General features: G+C 45.1%; 2 protein-coding genes across 3 annotated transcripts in view; one reads left to right on the top strand and one right to left on the bottom strand.

Moving 5' to 3' along the window:
* EVA1C (eva-1 homolog C) overlaps nucleotides 1-12,341 on the bottom strand; it is a 50,588-nt gene extending 38,247 nt beyond the window's left edge. For both annotated transcript variants that reach the window (XM_080374729.1, XM_080374731.1), the window contains exon 1: nucleotides 1,880-12,341. In XM_080374729.1, the coding sequence (XP_080230855.1) occupies nucleotides 1,880-2,006 (127 nt within the window). In that variant the 5' untranslated portion in view covers nucleotides 2,007-12,341. The remainder of the gene's footprint in view (nucleotides 1-1,879) is intronic.
* Nucleotides 12,342-12,617: 276 nt separating this feature from the next.
* The window catches only part of URB1 (URB1 ribosome biogenesis homolog), a 53,394-nt gene continuing 46,580 nt past the window's right edge, over nucleotides 12,618-19,431 (top strand). Inside the window, exons 1-4 of the mRNA XM_080374682.1 lie at nucleotides 12,618-12,855; nucleotides 13,192-13,331; nucleotides 14,708-14,859; nucleotides 16,922-17,054. Coding sequence (XP_080230808.1) covers nucleotides 12,729-12,855; nucleotides 13,192-13,331; nucleotides 14,708-14,859; nucleotides 16,922-17,054 — 552 coding nt within the window. The 5' untranslated portion in view covers nucleotides 12,618-12,728. The remainder of the gene's footprint in view (nucleotides 12,856-13,191; nucleotides 13,332-14,707; nucleotides 14,860-16,921; nucleotides 17,055-19,431) is intronic.

The following is a 19,431-nucleotide window of genomic DNA, read 5'->3' as shown; positions in this document are numbered from 1 at the left end:
TAGGTAGCTAAAAACTTTTCTGTGTGCTCTGGATACCTTTTTTTAAGAGGCTCCAATAACATTTTGGTCTTTTCTGTCATTCTGGATTAATCTTCATGTTAAAAGTAAAAAGCATATGTGAGCAGAATTTGTTCAGGCCTGGAAACTTACCAGTTTGGCAAGAATTTTGGAATCTGATTTTGTTTTCTGCATGTTATTTACTGAATTGACTGCGTGACATTTTTAATACTGATACCTGTGGTGAGACAGAGATTTTTCCTTCGTCATTCTACTATTCGGAAAGTTCAATGCACAATGAATGCTGAACGCTGCTGGACTTCTGAAATGTATCTGGGATAACCTTATCTAAATAACTTCATTTGAAAAGTGAATGGACTTTTGTGAGAGGAACTTTCCTAGATAAACTAGAGGGATATTTTTTTTAACTCAGTGACTATTTGAAAGAGAAAATTTAAACATTTATTTATTTTCTTGTTGAGAACTACCATGCAATTCCAAAACTAACATCTACAGGCCAGCAGTTAAGCCAAAAAAACACCAACAAATGAGATAGCAAGGATTTAAAAGCCCTCTACATGTGAAAGGAATCAGATAGGAGAAACACTGTTTATCCAAGTATACCATTCTGATCTTTATATGTGGTGGTAGCTTGCTTAGAAAAGTTCAGGCTTATGTAGTTGGGCACAATAATAAAATCACAAACGGTATTTTCCTATTGCTGAGACAACAGTTTCTACAGAACCATTACCAGCATTTTGAACTGTATTAACACGACCTATATTAATATGCATAACAACACGTTTGGACTATTAATTACATGCTAACTTTGTTCCAGTGCACTCGACTGGCTTTTGGAAAGCTCTGCTGTTTATTAAGGGTAAGGTTTGCTTTCTGACCCAAATGTAGTTCCTTAAGCTTGCAGCCACCAGGAATATGCTTTGCTTACTGTGAAATATAGAAAGGAAGGACACTGCTCTTCTAAATAACTTTTTTAACTGCAGTGAGATGTCCTGGAGCACGAGAAAAGTTACAAAAGCAGTTTTCTCAAGCAGAAAAGCCAGACTGCTGCTTCGTTCTGATGGAACAAGGACATTCTTCCCGTCTTCTGCGGTCATTTCGGTTTGCACCGATGCAGCACCCTCGCAGTGGTCGCGCATGTGACTTTTGAGGGACAGCTAGTGCCCCTGCTCGCTGTGGCGCGACCCCCTCAGCCCAGCGCGGCCAGGCGAAGCGCTCTCCCGGAGGGGCGCGCAGCGTTCGCTCGCTACCGGAGCGGAGGACGGCGCACTCAGGGCCCGACTCCAAGTCTCCAGGAGAAAGTGGGAATCTTTCCAGGGACTTCCACGCACTTTTGGTCAGGCCCTGGCCGATTCACGCACGGCTTTCTCTCCGCGCAGCTGAGAAGCAACCGACAGCTCAAGTCCTCACGCCCGTTCCCCGCCGGACCTCTCTGGAGCCCTTACCCCTCGCCGCCTCCCTCCCCTCCTTCGCACCGGGCCGCAGCCACGGCCCATCTGAATCACGCGCCCCCGCCCCTCTGGGTGCAGGCCCGCGTCCCGGCCCCGGGACACGGCGTGCCCGGAGCTCGCCGGTGACACGCAGCTTCCTGCGCTATTTCGGGCGCGGGCCGCCACCGGGCCGGGGAGCGCAGGAGGCGGCAGCCCCCGCTCGCCCGCGCCCGGGAGCGCCGGCACCTCCCGCCCGCGCCCGGCCGGGGTGCGGGGGCACGGCCGGCTGCCCTCCCGAGGCGCCACGGAGGGCCGGCACCCGGCGCGCCGCCAGACCCCCGCCCGGCGGCCGCCGCCGAGCCCCCCAGCTGCCGCGCCGCGCACCGCGTCCCGGGTGACCGTTAGTCGCTCCCGGCCCTCCCGCCCCGTACCTGAGAAGTCGGCGAGCGCCGCGACCTCCGCGCCGCACACGAGGATCACGCAGGAGAGGAAGCGGAGGAGCCGCCCGGGCTCTACCTGTCCCCGGCGTGGGTGCCGCCCCGCATCCCCTTCCCTCATGGTGCGGGAGAGGGCAGCTCGGGGCGGGGGGGCAGACCCGCCGCCTCACATGATGGAGCCGGCTCCGGCTGGCGGCACGGCCACCCCCGGCCCGCCGGGCGCCCTCCGCCGCGGGGCAGCGCCGGCTGCCCCGGGACACCGCGGGCGGCGGAGGAGGAGGAGGGCGGCGCGGCCCTGCCCGAGGCCGAGGCCGCAGCGCAGCCGCCCCCCGCCGCGGCGGGAGCGGGTCCCGGGAGGCGCGGAGCCCGCGCGGGCGGCGGGGAAGGGAAGAGGCTTCTCGGCGGCGCCGTGCCTGGCACTGCCCTCAGCGCGCATCGTGCGGGCCGGGCTGACTCAGACCCGGCTGCACCTCGCCCGCCCTCCCCCGGCTCTCTCCACCCCCCTCCGGGCAGTTCGAGGTGCCGGCACCTCCCTCTTGGCGAACAGGCACGGTTTTGACTTCGCACCCCCGAACGGCCTTCACTTATTTTTCCCCCTCGTTCCTACTTGACGACGGTTGGAGGGCTGTCACGGACTTAAACACGCACCCTGGCTCATGTGACAACGTTTCCCAGCTTGTGTTTTTCCCAAGACAGGTGCAAGGTGCTCCCCATCGCTCCCTGCTCCCCACAGCGCAATCTCCCTACTTTTCCTCCTTCAGCCCTCTCGGTCCCACATGCCAGACCCTGCCAAGTCAACAGCTCCAGCCCCTTATGTACCGGCTCCCAGGTGTCTGGGGGAAACCCAGCTGACAGCCATGCCTGGAAGGAGCTCTGGATTTCACAGGCAAACAGCTGCGTTAAGAAATGGCTCTGACTCCTTCAAGTTGCAAAAGAAACTTTCCCTTTCTCCGTTTCCTCTCATGCTGTTGCCTGACAACACCTTATCGCAGCCCTTAGCTTTTAAGACTCACGTAGTTCAGCATAGCTGAGTTTGAAGTGGTGTAGGCTTGCTTAAAGCTTTCGTTACAAAGTGAGAAAACATCTTGAAGTCACTTGCAGAGAGTTCACGTTGTTCCCTGAAATCTTTTGTAAGCCTGAAAAGTACACCAATGGGAAGTTCAAACAAATTGTTACAACCTGCTAAGCCACCTTCAAATATAATTCAGAGCTCCTTTTAAGGTATGGGGGAACAAAGAGAATAAATCGGGACACACATTTCCTAGTTCCTGTAAGAGCTGCCCTCAGGAAAGAGAGCCTAAAAGCAACACTGGAAACAGGGCATGCAAAGCGTCTTCTGCCCTGGGGTTGTGCTTGGGTACAAAGTGGGTACGCAAGAACATCTCGCTCTTAACATCCTGGCAAGCATGTTCACACTGATTTTTCTCCTGAAAAAAAATCAACCATGGGTGAGTATGATGACGGAATCAAACTAATGTTGTTAATTCTGTTCCTCTCCTCCTGCTCCAACCGAAGTTGGATAGCATCCAGATTTGAATTTCCAAACTTTGGCACTTCTTTCTGGAGGTTACACTGAACTTTGACCAGTTTGAACTTCATGTTTGAATCTGAATCCACTTTCTTTCCTCACTCTCTCCCTCTTCACACACAACAACAACTGGATAACACATACATTATAATCATGCTTGCTTAGTCTTGGACAGATAAGAGCAAACCAGATTTCACATGCACCTGCCTGAGGTCAGGGACATGCCATCGATTTTTACTAAACTTGGATAAATGGGATCAAAGATGCCAAAAGAACAGGATAAAATGGAATAGCTCTGAAGCATCTTCAACTGCAAACATGGATGGGAAGAGAGAACAGTAGCTCTGCCAGGTGTGCAAAAGCCTTCCTTCTGGCTGCTTCAGATACGGACAGTGTTTGCTTCTGAACTGAACCATTACCCTGTGCCTTCTGGCTGTGGTACCGGAAGGAGACTTGCAGGAGTCTTCTGCCAGCTCCTCTCATCACTCCCCTTGATCTTGCCATACCTGGTCATTTAATCGAACATTTTCTGAACTTGCTGTCACAGGTTAGTTCCACCAAAGGCAGAAATTAATGCCAGGGGAATGTTGTAAGTAGCACTGATTTTTACCCTGCCATAAAAGATAGCATTTGGGGGCCATACTCGGATCCTCTAGAAAGGTGTTTAGATGACTACAGTGAACTTACTTGTCTACCCTAACTTCATACCTACCACGTCTACCATAACTACATATCTACCATGACTTCAAGTGAGTGCAGTCAGATGATCTGTGGCTTCACAATGCCAGACCCTCATGCCCTTATGCAGTCAATGGAAGTATAATCTCACATTCAGGCCACCTGCTATAGGTCTAACAGGTTCACCTCCTCCTCTCTGAATTGCTCATTGATCCCTGAAATATAAATGCCAATGATGGCAAGTCAGCCTGATGTGTGTGACTCTGAGTAGACAAAAAATCTGTGAAAAGTACACAATCAATGCAGAAGAATACATAAAACATCAAAAATCACTGAGAAATACCCTGTACTCATGCTTGAAAGGCTTTGAATCAAGTCTTATAATCGGAAGACCCCATGGGACTGTTTGCCTTATGAGAACTTGTGAATCTTCTCTTTCCAATGAGATAACATTGTTTTGTTCTATTCCTGCGGTGCTGTAAGGAAAAGACCATCCAGTGGTGGAGCCTGGTATGCTTTTGGCACCATGCAGGTATAACCTAAAGGCAAAGGTGGTTTTCAAGTGGAATAACTGAACTGGGAGAGGTTCAAAACATTGTAGGTAACCTCCAGGGAGGTGAAGCAGTGAGAGCTGAATAACAACACTAGAGGCAGCTGACTGCTCCTATGTGTAGGAATCTGTGTTTTAGGAAAGCCTTCCTATGGGGGAAAGCAACTTATGGACATTGCCGCCAACAAGAATTGAAGACATGTTTTCAGTAAAATGGCACTGACAAACACCACCTCTCTCCATGGGGGCTACTTCGCTATTCAACGTTAACCTAAAATCTGTAATGTTTTTGGTAATCCCTGCTATTCCCTGCTACGGGTAGTGCTTAAATTGTAAACTTGGAGACAGCAGTGTAAAACACAAAGCTAAGAAGGAAGAAAGTATTACCCTGATGTACAGAATGTGTTTCTTTGCCGTAGCCTTGAAAGCAGCTTCTACAAGCTGGCAATGTTCAGTAGTTGGAAGACAACATAACTAATCCAGACATGTTCAGCATGTAGAATCTCTCAGCCTTGGCCTTTCCTTATAAGCAACATGAGTGAAGTTCATTTTTTCACCAAACAAAAAATGAAAGGCTGTAAGTTAGAATCCAGGCTAGATACCATGTCTGTTTCAAACAGTTTCTCTCTTTTGAACCTGGGGAGAAGAGAAATAATTTCACAATGTCAAAAATGCAGGAACTGTGGTGTTTCATGGAAGCTTTGCAAGAGCAAAGCCAGAATCTGCTTTCCTAATTTCTTTTTTCTCCATATCATTCCTTTTCCTCCAAATTTCAGACAAACTGCCAGTATGAAACTCATATCATGGCTTGATGTATGGAAATTCAAATAAAAGTAGTGCTGTCAGTTAGGAAATAAACAATGTGAAATAATAGAAGATAGTTGAGTTAGATGGCCTAATTTTTTCTATTAGTAAAAAAAATCACAAAATCTATAGCACAGTAACAAAAATAATCAGAAATATATAACCTCAGAAATACTTTTTCACATATATATAAATATATATATACACACACAACCATACATCTGCCCACTACACCTTCTAGTGCTTTTTCTTCCTCTTTTCTTCCCAGTAAATTCATTGGAAGCTGATACATGTAAATTTCATTCTCTTCCCCCAAAATAATAAGTTTACTAATTTTCTCTTTGGCTTTTGGGGTTAAAAACCAAAGAATCTAAGTACAAAACCCCAGGCTTTTCCCACATTTTTAAATGCTTTATATTCCTGCATTCTGACACAGATGAAATCTAGAAGACAGTTCAAACAAGTGGGCTGCTATCCTTTCTCTGTTTCTATGGAAATGAGTGTCAGAGCCATTAAAACAAAGCACAGGCTTTACAGTAATCACTATATGGCAATTATTTGAAACAACATAGCAATTTTTTCCCAATTCAACTCCTATTTCTATGGATACAAGAATTAAGACAGTGGTAGAGAAGCCTTTCTTGTATGTTTTGAATTCTAAATGTGTTTTGGATGCTCTAAGTTCTCACGGGGTGCTACATATTTTAAGTTCCAACAAGATCTTCAAGTGTGCAGTAATTCTGCAAGGACCAAGTTGGGAAACATTCTCATGCATATAAGTAGAAGTCTGAATGAATACAGAGCACAGAACCTCACCCAGCAGGTTTAGAAGGAGGGAAAATATTTGTTATTTTCTGCCTTTTTTTTACTCATTTCAGAGAGAGTAAGGTTAGCTAACAAGTTTTGAGTTTTGTGGTCATAAGCTGCTTTCTGCATAGCCAACTCTTGGCCAAACTAATTATAACATCACAGAGACCCTGATCACTTCACAAAAAAGGAGGGTGTAACACATGAAGTTTGTAAAAGTCTCCTCGTGTTTTATTCCATCCAAATGACATCTGATTCCAGCTTCCTCATCACATGTAGCAGGAAGGTCACTACTCACCCTCCTGCATGCTGCCAGTCTTACTGGCACCTCTCCTGTATACAGATTTTCTCTAGCAGTACACCTGGGCACTTGTATAGGCATGAATTAGGAGACATGCCCCATCTTAAAGAGCTTACTGCTGGAAACAAGAGAAAAAAGGATCTTAGGTGGAGAAAGAATAAACACACCAAGAAAAAGCTTCTGGCTTTGTTGTTCTTGCCATCTTAAAGCACACAAATCACCCCTGGTCACTTCCTGACACTAATCTGCAAAGACAGACTGGAAAAGACTGTGTGTCTTGCCTCTCAGTTTAAGAAGGACATTAGGACAGAGCTGTTGGGTGGACCACAGTCTTGGAAATCAGCCTGTTTACTTGTGAAAGCGCCTTATTATAGGTTTATGAGCCTGTCTTTTGGCTTGTTGTTGTCACTTTTTCTCCTTTAATACGTATTTAGGTTAAGATTTTCCAAAATGACTAATGATCTTGTGTACTTAAAATTCAAGACAGCAGCTTTTTAAAGCCACAGAATCAATGTCAAAGCACTGAAAAAGCAATGGCTTTTCCAAAAGCCTTGGAAAATGAGGTCTCAAGGTCTCTCGAGTTAGGTGTGCAAAGGCATGCAAAACTGGCAGTGTTTCAGAAAAGAGTAGCCCATATCAATATCTGATCAGTGAGAGTTAAATGGTTTTGAGATCCAAACCTCACACTAATTCAACCTGAGCACCCCAAAATTAGAAGCAAATAACAAATTTTGAAAATAATAGTGCATTGTTTCCAAGTTCTTGCTTTTTCTCTCAGGACCATAAGGGTTCAGCACTAATTTCTGAAGAGATGTTCAGTGACTATGTTAAACTACCTCAGGCTTGATGACGGTTGAAGATTGTTCCATGTGTAGAAGGTGGGAAGGATTTCAGAATGCATAGAAGATACCCTTTTTCCACCTCTGGATATAACTGTCGCATAGTGCCAAAGGTCCTGTTCTGTACATTGAACTAAAGAGTTTATTCAGTTTACTGCAAATAAATATCCACAGCTGCTTTCAGCTTATAGCTCTTCCCAGCCTGCTCACCGACCTTCCTGTTCTTCTGGCCTCTTCCCTCCTGTACTGATCTTTCCATCCATCCTCAGCATCTGGGCAAGCAGCCTGATTCCCGACTCATACAGCGCTCTGGCTCAAAACCCTGGTGCTAATGTATGTTTGTACTGCTGACGCCGCAGGTGAGTTAGGTCCTTTGATATCGATAGGGCTCTAGTGTAATGGTAGGGAAGATAAACTGTCATTAGTCAGGTTTTAAAATGCACTCCTTTAGCTATTCAGAGAAGTGCTGCTCCAGCTGAAATAACTAAGACTGGAGGAGAAGGAGGGGTGATTTTGTTTTTTCAACAGCAAGAGCAAAAGTAAGTTGTGGTTTTACTAAATTGCTGTAACTGCTTATGCCGGAGTGGCATTGGCATTGCAGGGCGGTTTCACTAGGGTTTATTGCCTCTGCCCAGCCTGCCCACTCAGTTCCTGAGTCTGTACACCATTCTTGACCATCACTGAGACCCCTTGTTTCTGAACTTCTGGAATTCAAGCTCTGCAATGTCTGTATCTCCAAGTGTATGAGCTGGCACTGGGCTGATCTGAGTGAGGACGGTGGGAGTGTGGGGCACAGAGCATTTGGACACGTGATGATGAAGAGCTGATAGTGTTGGGCTGTGTTGGGAGTTTTCCCTTCTTGCAAGGCTGTGTTGAGGAAGCGGTCCTGATGCTTAGCCCATCTCTTGGCAGCATCCACCCTCTCTCCCTCTGTGATCCCGTGCCTTCAGGTGACAAAGGCTGGAAAGAGGAAAGATCTGATAAACAGCTGTATCTCACACAGGAACTTTGAATTTTGGGAAAACTGAAGGAAACTTTTCTGTGAAATAATTCTGTAAACCGTGAAAGAACATTGAGAACAGCAGTTTTAAAGATGTGATTTTTGATGAAGTTCAGTTCCTAGGAATGTTTTCTATAATTAATTTATACATCAAATGAAAAAAACATTATAAGAAACTATTGCATTTCCTACATGCTCTGGACAAATGTTAGTGTGGAGTAGGGAATCACAGAACATGTATGGTCATTAAGTGATGGCCGTACTTAAGCACCACTGACAGCAGTAATGGTGCAGTGGTACTGTAACTGGCAGGGGCTCCAGTAAACCAAACAGCGGTTTTAAAGGTCAAGTCTGGTCTGGGTTTAGCATCGGCTGTTTAGGTATGGGTCTGTCAGCAGCCCTACTTATAGGGATAGTCACTCGTCTGTAGTGTGAGGTTGCAGGCCAGGAGGTCAGGCTGAATTTGGTAGGGCTCACCAGGATATGGTTAGGGAATGATATAAAATCGTCTCAACTGACTTAAGCTTGAGGGCTGGCATAGAAAGTATTGCTGAGCTATAGCTAAAGGTTAGAGATAGGGGCTGGGTGAGCAGGACAGGAGCGTTTATGGCTGAAATCAGAAGATAGACCTTGATGAAGCTATTGGGTAAGAAGTGGTTCATTTGCCAGGACAGATTTTGCCTTCAGGATTGCATGAGTGAGGATCCTAGAGTGAGGAATAATGTTCGGGTTTGGGAGGCAAGGGAAAACTAGGCAGGACTGCAGGGCTGGGGGATGTTACCTTGGATACTGTTCAAGCTGGTAAAGGCTTCAGAGGTAGGATTATGACTGAAGCAGGAAAAGGTCACTTGGCCTAACTATTTCTGTTTGTATCTGGAACTGTTCATTGAACAAAGGCACGAGCTAAGGTTCATGCGAGGGATGGGGAATTATTTTTCGGACTTGCAAATGCCGAAGGGACAATGTGTATCTTGGATATGATTATATGTTCATCTGGCAAGAATCACAGAAGTATATTTCAGTTTACTGAAAACTGGGAAGCTCAGAAATTAATACTTGACTCATTCACTGCTTACATCTGTTAATTGTGTAGGCATAACAGAACAGATGAAATTTGTCTAAGCTTGATGTCTCATTCTTTGATTGGGTCTCCATAATGGAGCTTGCCAAAGCACAGACTTGGGGGAGGAAAACTGTTGTAGATACAACAGAGAAAGAAAAGGACAGGCTTCAAAGTACACTACAGCAAGAACATGGAAATAATCTGGCTTGAAGTGAAACTAAGTCTTCCTTACCATCCTCATTAAGGTCTATGACAGCTACTCAGGCAGCAAGAAGAAAGAATTGAATTTAAAGTTGTAATTAAAATAATTTTCAGTAGTATTTTGCAGCAATATTTTTATACTAGATGTTCTATGAGAGATGGTGTGATGACAGTGATCAGGCTTGTAAATCTGACAAACATGACTTTTACCTGGATGGTATCAGTATGGATGCTTTAAGCCTTTTAAAAGCTGTGTGAAATAATATTTTTTTTTACTTCTACTAGCTCTAGTCTTCCTTTTCATCCTCTCAAAACCAAAACAACTCCCTCTTGAGAATGTGATTTACTTTCCATATTATGTGCCTCACAGTTTCTGGAATTGCAAATATATTTGTGTATCTGCATACCTTCAATTAATTTTCAAGAAAATGGTAAATTTGAAACAAAGGATTCCCCTCATCCAGAACAAACCATCAATAATGTCTTATGGAAGAACTGAACAATCTGTGCCTTTGCATAGATTTTGCTATACTATGGTGAATCTCAAATGAAACTGCCATCAAAACAAACAGAAAAATAGTTGAAATCTACTGAGTTAAAATTTAAGTATTTCTGGAAATACCATGAAATAGCAGAGTTTGGACTATGATGTAACTAGCATTAAGACACTTTCTAGACTTGTTTTTCTGTTACTTTAAAAAAGCCCTCATACCTAGTATCCAGTAATTCATATTTTCACATTGCCTTTTTTTCCCAGTCTCATGTAGTCCTTTTATTTTACACTTTTATGCCTTTTAACTTCACCTTCTTTTATTTTACTGCACCCACCGTCTGTTCTTAAAATACTACAGCATCTTCCATCAACCTTAAAGCATTTGTCCATTCTGAATCTTAGAATGGCTGTTAATGTTGCCCTCTTCTGGATCATTTTTTTTTAAACAGTATTTTGTGGAAAAAAAAACCCAACCAAAAAAAACCCCAACCCAAAACCCAGACACCAACAGTTTTAACAAAAACTTGTGTCAGGAAAAACAGAAAAATATTAATGTTGCTTTTATTTATTACTTGTAAATGGGAAAAAGAATCCATTTTGGATAGATCTCTAACTTGATTTTAATTTTCTTTTACTGACATAATAAAACAATTTCTTTCATCTTCCACTACTGTTTCAACTGTTGGCATTTCATATCTAACAGCTTATAAGAACAAGACTTCTTCCATTCCTCCTTATTGCTGCGCTTCTCCTGGAATAACTCTTGCTGAAAGCAAAACCTCCAGTTTCAATTTAAGCTTAGAGAACGATGCATTTGGCCACCTTGAGTAATGTGTTTCACAGGCTGAGGTGACCAGTACACCTCGTACAGTGTCTCATTATTTGCTTGTAATTGTTAGTATTTATGTAAGATGTTTTAACCAAATAAATTTAAAAATGTAATGGAAAGACAGCCTGTTAATTGGAAAGCAGTTTATTGCTATTGCTTTTGCAGATGACAGTCGTTTTACCTTTTCCCTAGTATCTGAAGAAGTTTTCTCCTCCCCTGCCTCCTGGCACCCTGTGCTTTCCCCTGGCACTCCAAAGTTTGTGTCTCCTTGGTTCAGGACTGCATGGGACTGCAGTCCTGTGAAACTGTGATGCTAGTGGAGACACAAATCTGCTTGACTTTTCAAGGGGTGACGGATGAGACTGTTGCAGGGTGCTGGAGATCTGCTTTTGAAGTCCCCCTAGTCCAAAAGCTTTTACCCCTCAGCAGTACCAGTCGGGACTGTGTGGCTGCACTTCAAATGAGATGACTGAAGCATCCTGAGAGAGAAATGGGAGGCAATAAAAGGTGTGGCAACTGTTTTTAACTCCTTTTGTCAACTTGGGCACTTACTGCTCTGACAATGAAACACACACCCATAGCATCTAAAACAGCGTGGCCAGCAGGACTAGGAAGTGATTGTCCCCCTGTACTCAGCACTGGTGAGGCCGCACCTGGAATGGCGTGTTCAGTGTTGGGCCCCTCACTGCAGGAAAGGCATTGAGGTGCTGGAGCGTGTCCAGAGATGGGCAACGGGGCTGGTGGAGGGTCTGGAGCACAAGGCTTATGAGGAGCGGCTGAGGGAACTGGGGTTGTTCAGCCTGGAGACAAGGAGGCTCAGGGGAGACCTTACCGCTCCCTACAACTGCCTGGCAGGAGGCTGTAGCGAGGCAGGTGTCAGTCTCTTCACCCAGGTAACAAGTGACAGGACAGGAGGAAACGGCCTCAGGTTGCATCAGGGGAGGTTTGGATCAGGTGTTAGGAAAAATTTCTTTGCTGAAAGCGTGGTCAGGCATTGGAAGAGACAGGCCGCTCGGGGAGGCCTTTAAAAAAACACATAGAAGCGGTGCTTAGTGACATGGTTTAGTGGTGGACTTGGCAGTCCTGGGTTAGCGGTTGGACTTCATGACCTCAGAGGCCTTTTCCAACCTAAATGGTGGAACACGCAAAGGGGTAGTTTATGCTTTTATGCAGGTACACGTACGAAGTGGCTTTGCTTTTTGCCCCGGGGAACGAATGCCCCACGGGGGGGGGGGGCGGGGCGGGGCGGTTGGCTGACAGGCAACAACCGCACCGCACAGGGCTGTTTCGGGCAAGGAGTCACCAACTGAAATGTGTGACAGGGTCGGGTCCATCCGCAAAGGCGAGCGCCCAAGTGCCCGCGGCTCTCTCACAAAACTACCCCCGTGCCAGCGAGGGGGGGGTTCGGAGCGGGGCCATTTTCCACCAGGAAAGCCCCGAAGGGCAGGCGGGGCAGCGTGCTCACTACGAGCCGCAAGGCAGCTGGAGGAGCGGCAAGGCCGGGCGGTCTCAAGCAGAGAGATCAGCCCGGGGCGGGCGGGGGCTGGAGAGGCCGCTGCTGCAGCCGGGCCTCAGCTTCTGAGGGCGGGAGAGCCGCGGCCCCGCGCCGCCCCCTCCGCTCAGGGCCCGGGCGCCCCCGCCCCTCGCTGGCAGCGGGGAGGCGGCCCGTTCCGCTGCCGCTTCCTGCCGGGGCGCGGCGCCGCTACCAAAGCCGCTTCCGGGGCGGCCCTCGCGGGGCGGCGGTAGCACCATGGTGAAGCGCGGCAGCGTGCCCGCGGCCGGCCCGCCGGCGGCCAAGCGAGCCTGTCTTGAGGAGGAGGAGTTCAACGGCGCCCGCTTCAAGGCGCTGCTGCGGGACCCCGCCACCGCCGGGAAGGGTGAGGGGCCGGGCCGGGCCGGGCGGGGGGCGGCCGGCGTGCCGGCCGGTGCAGCGCTGTGGCCGTGCTCGGCGGTGCGGTGCGGTGCGGTCTTGAGGTAAAGGCGTGCTCCGCCGGCGCAGAGCGGCTCCGCGGGGACCCCGGAGATTTGTCCTGCCCCCGGAGCGATGTCGTGGGCATGACGGCGGTGTTGATGGTGGCGATTGCGGTTACGGTACCGCGGGCACGTGCTGCTCCCGCGGGGCTTGGGCCCGCCGCCGACCGGGGCCCTGGGGGCGGCTCGTGGCGCGTCCCAGGCGAGGCGGTGGGTCCCCGCCTGAAACTCTCTCACCACAGGTCTGGAGACCTTCGTCTCTGTTGCTAAGACGCTGCCGTCACCTGAAATATATGATGTCGTGGAGGGATACCTTAAAATTTCCATGGAGTGTGCTGAAATATTCAAACTTCTGGATGGAGAAAGGAAGCCTGAAAATGAAGTAAGTTTGCCGTGGGTGTTGTAGTTTAACACCTGTCACTGTGCATCCCCCGACTGGGAGAGGAACTGCTGAATAAATGCTTTGCAGCGTGAATAGCTCTGGTGATGTAGTATGGGTTGGTTTGTTGGTGTTTTTCCTCCCCCCGGATGTCACAGTGGCAGAAGCGCTGATCCAGTGGGAAATGCCCTTTTCAGTGCAAAGATGGTCCTGGATTAAATGATACGCACAACCAGTAGTCTTGCCAAAACCAAGCTCTTGAGGTTCTCTAAATGTTATCAAAAGACCATCTGTGAAATAAGAGGGTCAACAGAAGCAGTTAAGCAAACAAACAAAAAAAAACTAGTCCAGTGAAAGTAATTATTTTTAGATAACTAGACGTCTCCCTCATCAGTATTTCTAAGAAGCCACTGGTGGAGTTGACCTCATATTTCTCATCTGAGCTGGGCACAGTTTTTGCTCATCAGAACATGATGAATGACTTAAGGAATTATTTTTTTTCCACTGTGGGGGGAGCATTATTAACTTAAGTCTACTTACAACATAAAATTGGATAGTGTTCTTAGCCTCCACTTGTTGGTCCTTGCCTTAAATTATCATTTTTGTCTGTGCGATGACAATCTTTGTTATGTTTGATGACATGCTCGCTTCAAGACCCTTTTACTAAGAGGGGCTAATACATGTCATGAATACAGTTCCAGTGCCATGTGGACTCTGGGTTCATCTAGGACTCAATTCAAGAGTGAAGGAACTCAGATGATTTTCTCCAGCACGTTTCATTGTGCACTTAATAGCAGTTGTCTCTTAAAGCATTGGTTCATTAGCCCTAGGCCTTGGTCTCCAGCTTGAAAAGGGCCTTTAAGATCCATCAGCCTGTACTGAGATTTGCAGTGCGGTCCGTGTTTGCATCCCCAGAAGCAGCTGTTGTGCATATGTAGATAAATCATGCATATGCATGCAGGTCTCAATTCACAGGTGAGGAGGGACCCTTTTTTACATTCAGTTTATTTGTATAGGATTTTACAGGCCTTCAGTCAGCACGTTGGCTTGGTTTTCTAGCAGAAGTTATCCCTTCTGACTACTGAATTGCATGAGTTAAGCAACTGAAAAGAGGAGTCAGCTGACCTCCTGTGGTTCTCTGGTCTTTCATGTAGTATCTGTATAGGGGCTTCCTTGAAAATTTGCACTTTCAGAACTAATCCAAGAAGCATTAATTTGGGGGTGAATTCAGAAGCTAATTCCACCTTCATATGTTCCTCTTGTGGTGGGGTTACTCTTTTTTTTTTTTTTTTTTTTAACAGTTTACTACTGTTTGCTCAGCTAATCATTCAAACTGGACCTGACACTGACAGATACTAACGTATTTCTGTGTCTTTCAGATGCTGTTAATCTTTCAAGCTCTAGAAGCCATTTTACTGAGGACAGCCAGTGACCTCTCCCATTTTTCTGTTGTGGGAATGAACATAGTAAAAAAGTTGATTCATTCCTACATGAGATTGGTCTATGCTGCTTTGTATTCTGAAAATCACAGGTAAGGCTTCTCCATACTGTTGTGGAGAATCTCTCGTTAGCTGATCACGAGGGGCTGTATGGCTCTTGCACACGTGTACAAGATGTTGCAATATTCAGGTTGACTTATTGCTAATAATCCACTTTTATTTAATGATGCTGATGACATTTCATAGAATAATTGCACATGAAAGTCTTTGCAAGGTGGAAGCTTTGGTACAAGACACAATCTAATGCTATATAATACTTCCCCGAGGCTGTTGTTTTTGTCAGTTGTGCCTGTCCTAGTGAGAGGTAAGGTGGATGGTACCTTGAGTCCTGTTATTTCAGTGCTGCTTGGTTTGTGAAGTGAAATTTACTACATGGAACAGATAGGAGCAGGCTTTCTCATAGTTCACAAGGCTGAGCAGTCTATCTTGTGATGGCAAGAAGAGCTGCTGTTGAGTCTTTTATTTCCCTGTATTTTTTGTAGTCAGATTTCCATGTTTATAGTAGTTTGCTTTTTTTCTTTTAGAATGGGTTTTCCTCTGATTTTCCCTGTCTCTTCAGTCTAAGGCCATTTAACCTGATTGAAGCACTCATGTGTTACTTAGTCCAGTCTTAAACAACAATTTTTCATGCTCCATGGACAGGGTTTGAGAAGTTCCAAGTGCCAGAGACATTTTAATACAAACATGGGAGGAAGAAGAAGGGAGAGAAAGGAACAGAGACTGGAAATCACTTGTCTAGAGCCAATGATTTGTCTTTCAGTCTTTGAACAGGCCAGAATTAGAAAAGTGTTTTCTGTTTTCCAGTTCTTGAGCGCAACCATGCTTCCTGCACCACGCAGTTGATCTTATTGTAACAGGCATTTTGACTGTACATAGAATCTCAGATATGGGTTGATAGGTATATTTTAAGTAAATTTTGAAACTATGCAAGATCTGCACTTCTTAAGTGTTTAAAGGTCACTGCTTTTGGAGTAATCCTTCCAGAACCTGCACAGAGAAGGCTTCAGATTTCTGATGATATTCTGATCTGCTTTTTTTGTGCTACCTTTTTGATGTGCAAAGGGATTTTATTGTGGTGGTATGTCCAAATGGGATCTCAGCTTTAATCTACGGCTTTCTTACAGATTGTTCATGACTGCAACATGATGGACAGATTCCAAACCCCTTAATGGGTAGTGTAGTGGCTGTTCAGGTGATAGAGGTCTGCAGACTTGTACCTGACAGCTCTGTCATGTTCCCATTGAAATAAATGGCAAACTTTTAAGAATTTATGAGTTGTTAATTTTTGGCACTTTCTTCTTTTATCCTACTTTATAAGGTGAATATCCAGCCTCTCATTACAGCTTTATTTTTGGGAAGAATATAAATAGACATTCCCTTTTCCCTTTTTCCCTTTCCCCTTCTTCCCAGTTGCCATCGCTGCCTGAAATTATGTTTTCTGTTATTTTAACTTCTCTTCTATTTTCTCACGCAAATTTTCCCAGTGGTCAGTGAGCAAGAATCAAGACTGAGTGTAGATAATGGAACTGAGTTCATGACAAGGCCATGCTTTACTTCAACTGAAGAAAACCCCTGTCACGTAGCTAAAACACAAAAAATGCAGTCTTGAGCCTATGCTGTGGCATCTGTAACTTCAGCATTGGCTGTAGCTCCTGTGGACCTGATTGTGGCAGCAGACACATAAACATTTGCAGGACTGGGGGCTCTGTCCAAGACACATGCTTGCAGAAATAGACTGTTCACAAAGACAACTAAAGTTCTTTGTGAATAGAGGAATGACCTTTGTGTTTGGCCTAAATCTGTGTTGTGATTGCCGTTAAAATGGTTGTTTACATATTCATCTAAAGCTGCCATCAACTGCAGTGAGAGCTTTGCAGGGATGCTTTCCTAGTGGTTGTCTTGGTTGCTTGTGTTGGGACTGACTTAGAACTGCTTCATGCCTGAAACTCCTGAGGGCTTGGGTGGATATTGGAGGTGGAGTGGGGTCATTTCTTTTACAGGAAAAAGGTCTAAATTTTAATATCTTGATTTGGCTGGTTGTATAGCTGTCATCTTGGAAATAACCTGCAGGTTTTCCTCTGCATTTCATTTTAGGATGAGCCGACTGTGCCTTACCCTGTTGTCAGCAATGGTGGCTCAGGGGCCAGATTCAGCAAGGGATGTGTTTAGCCATTTCGATTTCAATAATAAATTTCTGCCTGGATTATTGAAAAAAAGATGTAAGAAGGTAAATCAAGCCACTGTGTGCCATGAAATGCTATGCCATGGCTCCCAACAGTTTTATTCTGCCAAGTATTTAAAACTAAGCTGTTGCTGGTCTGCTGCATTTTTATCTGCAGTAACTTACCTCTTCCCTTCCTGTCCTGTGTCAGGCTGAAATGCTTCTTGATTGTTTCTAATTGGCAGCAGAACTGATCTGTGGGGAGAGAGCTTCCCGTCTACTTATATAAGAAATCTCCAGGGAATGTTTCTGAGTATCTGCAATAATGGGAGGGGTGGTATGCACCCTTGAGGTGGAGCTTGCTTCGTCTTCTATCCCGTGCTGCTCTTTCTCATCTTGTCAGGGTGCTGAGCTCCTCAGGATAACCTTGTTTCTACAGTGCTTTGTAGAATTACTGCAACACATTGAAGTGCCTTGACTGTTTCTAATAAGCTGTGCTGAAATATTAATGTATAGTTTCTGTGGGCTACCCTTTTAATGTCTGAAATGGAGTGAAAGTGATGGTAAACTTTTGAGAACTATTCAATGATATGTTTGAGAAGAGCTCAGTCTTTTTTCCAGTGCAAGGATTGGACTTTGGTCCCACTGAAATAAATGGAAGTTGGAGGTTCTGCAGTTGTTTTAATGGGGAGATTTTGCCCAATACTAGTACAGTCAGAGTAATTGCATTTAAAAATATAACCAAGAGTTTTAAACAATCTTTTGGTGCAAATCCTGAAGGAGGGTTTGTGAGTGAGTAGAAAAACTCGGCTCTCTTTTTCCAAAAAGAACTTTATTTCTTGTTTCCTCTCCATTTGCTAAAAATAATCAGAGTTGACCTGAAGCAGTGTTTTAGAGCAAGAATATTTATAAGTTATTCCAAATACAAGTGTATGTATAGTAAGTCTGGTATTTTCAATGCTGATAAATTGTTTCTAGGTTTTAAAGATGACTTGCAGAATGAGTGTGTACGTTTGTGTTGGGTTTGTGCCATCTGCGGTAACAAATGAGACTTTATATATAAAGCAAACAAGTAGAAGGCAAAACCCCAAACACTTACCTTTTTCCCTGAAACCCTTTTAGAATGTCAGATCTCATGTTTTTTGACCTTTCTGCAGAATTTGTCTTTAGGATTACCTCCACCCCTTAAATTTAAAAGCTTGGATGTAGCCTTTGACCACAAACTTGTTAGAGTTTGTGTAGCTACCTGTAGCTAGTAACCTACAAGAAAGAAAGTTTCCAAAAATGGATTAAAGGTCTTGGTCAGCTTTCAGTGAAATGATGATATCACAACTGGCTATCAGAGGTGAATTTTTAATACAAAGATATCAGGCCCAAAGCTTACAGTAAAATCTTATTTCTTTCTCTTTATTTATTCTTTCAACCCTTCATGAGTTGCTTCTGCCTTATGTTTAGGCTAGTCAGTATCTTCTTTCAGGCATTTTTACACACAATTCAATTTTGCACAGTATGTTTCAAAAATTATAAATCGGGAGGGACTCTTTATCAGGGAAGGTAGTGATAGGATGAGGGGTAATGGTTTTAAACTGAAAGAGGGCAGATTTAGATTACATATAAGGAAGTAGTTCTTTACTGTGAGGGTGGTGAGGCACTGGCACAGGTTGCCCAGAGAAGCTGTGGATGCCCCATCCCTGGAAGTGTTCAAGGCCAGGCTGGACGGGGCTTTGAGCAACCTGGTCTGGTGGCAGGTGTCCCTGACCATAGTGGAAGGTTGGAACTAGATGATCTGTAAGGTCCGTTCCAACCCAAACCATTCTTTGATTTTTTGTTCATATTCTACGATCCTGCTCCAGGCAAAGTTTTCACTGCTTCCACTGTGCCAGAATTTGTAGTTTTATAACAAGTAGCCCCTTTTTAAAGGGCCTTTTTTTAGCTGTTCTAAGTTTACCTGGGTAGCTCCATGCACAGCTGTGATAGCTGAGAGATGTGTGTAATGTACTGTAGCTCCAAGATGGCAACAAGCTGCGAGATTCCCCAAGGCTGACATTGCTCTGGAAGCCTATATAGTAAGAAATGGCAGCAGCGCTACTGTCAGTACTGTTCTTGAGTATTTTTGTGAATTGTCCTGTGTACCCAGTGGTGCATCCAGAAGTGAGGATGTTGAGTGGTGTGTGTACAGGGTTTGGCAGGGAATTACTGTTAATGTTTTTTTAATTTATTTATAACCTATCTCACATATTGAGAATTGAAAAATATGTGAACTAGGATACCTTCCTTTTTAATGTTAACTAACAGACTGTGATCTGCTTAATGCATGAAGTTTCTTAAATGAATGTACTGTGGTTGTATTACATGTAAGTGTGTGTGTGGCTGTGTCCAACATGTTTACATTATTTTTTAATCTACCTGTTTATGGTACTTAAAAGTATAATAAATAGTTGCG

The sequence above is a fragment of the Falco punctatus genome, assembly GCF_963210335.1.
Source record: "Falco punctatus genome assembly, chromosome: 2".
NCBI lineage: Eukaryota > Metazoa > Chordata > Aves > Falconiformes > Falconidae > Falco > Falco punctatus.
This window is presented reverse-complemented; position numbering and strand designations above follow the sequence as displayed.